Source organism: Apteryx rowi, unplaced genomic scaffold (assembly GCF_003343035.1).
Source record: "Apteryx rowi isolate R43461 unplaced genomic scaffold, aptRow1 scaffold_43, whole genome shotgun sequence".
NCBI lineage: Eukaryota > Metazoa > Chordata > Aves > Apterygiformes > Apterygidae > Apteryx > Apteryx rowi.
The window spans coordinates 788-3,393 of NW_020450683.1; the positions used below are offsets into that span (position 1 = coordinate 788).

Here is a 2,606-nt window from a genome sequence, read left to right on the forward strand (position 1 = left end):
CCATCCGTCCGATTGTCCTGCAGCGGGGCGGGAGGTTGCGGCGGGGGCAGCAGTCCGGAAAGCAGAGCCACGTTGTTCTCAGACGGAGCGAGTTTGAGTTTGAAGGGGAAAAAACAGGGTTTTTCTCTCTCTTCCATTTCTCTTCTTTTATTTTTTTTCCTTGCGTTTCGCTTATTTTTGAACTTTTTTAAAACTTTTTTCCTTTTTTTCTTTTTTCTTTCTTTTTTTTTTTTTTTTTTAGAAAACAAACAAACGGTTCCAATCCCAGTTAAATACAGAACTTGAAAAGTGTTCCAGAAAAAAGTGCTGGCTAAATTACCTCTGCAAGAGAAACACAACACACGCAGGGTGAGAAGGGTCCCGGGCGGCCCCTGGCCCCGCCGAGACCCCCTTGGGGGGGGGGGTCCCGGGGGACGCTCGTCCCCAGGAGCCACCGCCAGACCGGCTCGGTGGGGTGGCGACACCGACGGGACAGCCGTGGCCCTTGGCACCCCGTGCCCGCGCTGGGCCGCCCGCTGTCACCCCCCCGCGGAGCCGCCGCGACGCGTCCCGGCCCCCCCGTCCGCCGCCCGTCCCGCGAGGCGCCGGGACCTACCCTGTAACAAAACCTCGTTGTCCGGTTGGCACGTCAGCTGACACTACAATGAGGTGACCGTGAAAGTGTCCTCGGGGTGTTGCTCTACCATTGGACCCAAAAACCCGCTCTTCTGGGTGGGGGCCATGACGGGGTGCCCTTGGGGCGCAAAACTGGGGTACCTGTAGTTGTCCTGCAGCTGCAGCATTGAGTCTCTCGGTACGGGGGAGATATTCAAGTCACTGATCAAGGGACAAGCGTAGGGCCCCCGGTGGTGAGCCCGGGCCATCTCCAAGGGCTCCTTCTCGCCCTTGGAGGGATGGGCGCCGCTAGGGCTGGTCAAGTGGGGGTTGAGACACGAGGGGTCCGTCCTGCCCATGAAGTCTACGAGCATGCTGGCGCCCGCTTTGCTGTCGTACGAGGGGCTCCGGGTGCTGGCGTTGGGGGAGTACCAGTACGGGGGGTTTTTGCAGCTGGGGGAGTCGTAGTGTGGCTGAGGCATGGGGAGGTCGCGGCAGGCCATGTGCGGGGCGTGCGGCAGGGCCCCCCCTTGCATGCTGTGTTTGAGCGAGTCGCAGGCCGGCAGCTTGCGGATGTCGCCCGCCCGCAGGTCCTCCTTGAAGGCCAGCGTCGGGGAGCAGTTGGGCGAGAAGGCTTTCTGCAAGCCGGCCTCGAACACAGTCTGCTGGCCGGGGGCCGCCAGCTGGTGCGGGAGGGCGGGGAAGTGTTTGCTCTCCAAATCCGGCTGCCCCAAGCCGGGAGAGTCGCTCTGAAAGCCCTGGACGAACGTCCCGTCGGAAGGGGTGGAAGGGTTCATGGAGTAAGGGCCGGCGTAGTCGCAGGGGTCCCGCTCGCCGACCCCAAAGCCCCGGGACTGGGAGGGCAGGGGGGACATGCTACTGTCCCCGCTGTAGTAGTCTAAGCCCAGGTCTGTGCTCTCTTGGAAGAGGGGGTTCACCGGCTGGGACTTGGTGGGGAATTTGGCCTTGCCCGTCCCCCTCTCCTTCTTGGAGGCGCAAGCCCCGCGGGAGCCCCGGGGCTGCCGGGGCCCCGTGCTCCTCTTGGAGGGGTACACGGAGGAGGACGAGGAGGAGGAGGAGAAGTTCAGGTGGGAAGTGTCGAACATGTCCACTTTCTTCCGCCGGCCCCGTCCAGGCTTGGAGTTGCTCTGGAAGAGGACGCTCTGGTTCCAGTTGTAGCCCGGGGCCGAGGACGCCTCGTTCCAGTCCATCATGAGCTTCTCCAGGCTGGACAGGCTGGACTGGCCCTCGCTGGACGAGGCCTCGCTGTTGGCGCGCCGGTAGCCGGCCGGCTGGTTGAACTGGGTGCTGTCGGAGGAGGACTCGGAGAAGGTCTCCGAGACGGTCTGCTGCTTGGCTTTCTGGGGCGTGTAGTTGGAGATGTCGAGGATGACGTTGGGCTCGTTGAGGTGGCACTCGAAGCCCGGGTTGTAGAGCTGGCTGAAGGCCTCCGAGTTCCAGTCGAGGCTGCCGTAGCCCTGCCGGAAAGCCCACTGGGACGCGCTGGGGAACTGCCGGCAGTTCTCGGGCGAGGGCTGGAAGGAGGCCGAGCCTTTGGGCACCATGTAGCCGCCCGGCGAGACGGTGCTGGCGCGGCTGTCGCAGCGCAGCGGGGTGTGCGAGGCGCTGGAGAACTGGCCCGCCTCGGAGCTGTTGAAGAAGGAGGCCTTGCCGAGCGGCAGGTTGGGGCCGGCCGTCTGCTGCGCGTAGCCGGCGCTGTGGGCGCTGCTGGGGGAGGACGGGAGGCTGCTGCCGCTGCCGTAGGCGAAGCTGCAGTCCTTGCTGTTGGGGCAGTCCTGGGCGGCCGCGTACTGCTTGCCCGGCGGGAACACGCTGGCGGGCGCCACGCTCTGCCCCGCGCTGTAGCTGCCGTACTGGGAGTAACCGGGGGCGGCGCTGGCCGCGGGGTGAGCCGTGGGCGACCGGGACACGGCGGCGGGCGGCACCAGCTTGGGGAAGGCGTCGGCGCCGCGGCACTCGGAGGCGGCCTGGGCGGCGCCGTAGCCGGCGGC

General features: G+C 65.2%; 1 protein-coding gene across 1 annotated transcript in view; it reads right to left on the reverse strand.

Annotated features, from left to right (window-relative positions):
* Window positions 1-241: 241 nt before the first annotated feature.
* Window positions 242-2,606, reverse strand: part of AHDC1 (AT-hook DNA binding motif containing 1) — a 7,907-nt gene continuing 5,542 nt past the window's right edge. Inside the window, exons 4-5 of the mRNA XM_026076397.1 lie at window positions 596-2,582; window positions 242-321 (exon numbers count right to left, since the gene is read on the reverse strand). Coding sequence (XP_025932182.1) covers window positions 639-2,582 — 1,944 coding nt within the window. The 3' untranslated portion in view covers window positions 242-321; window positions 596-638. The remainder of the gene's footprint in view (window positions 322-595; window positions 2,583-2,606) is intronic.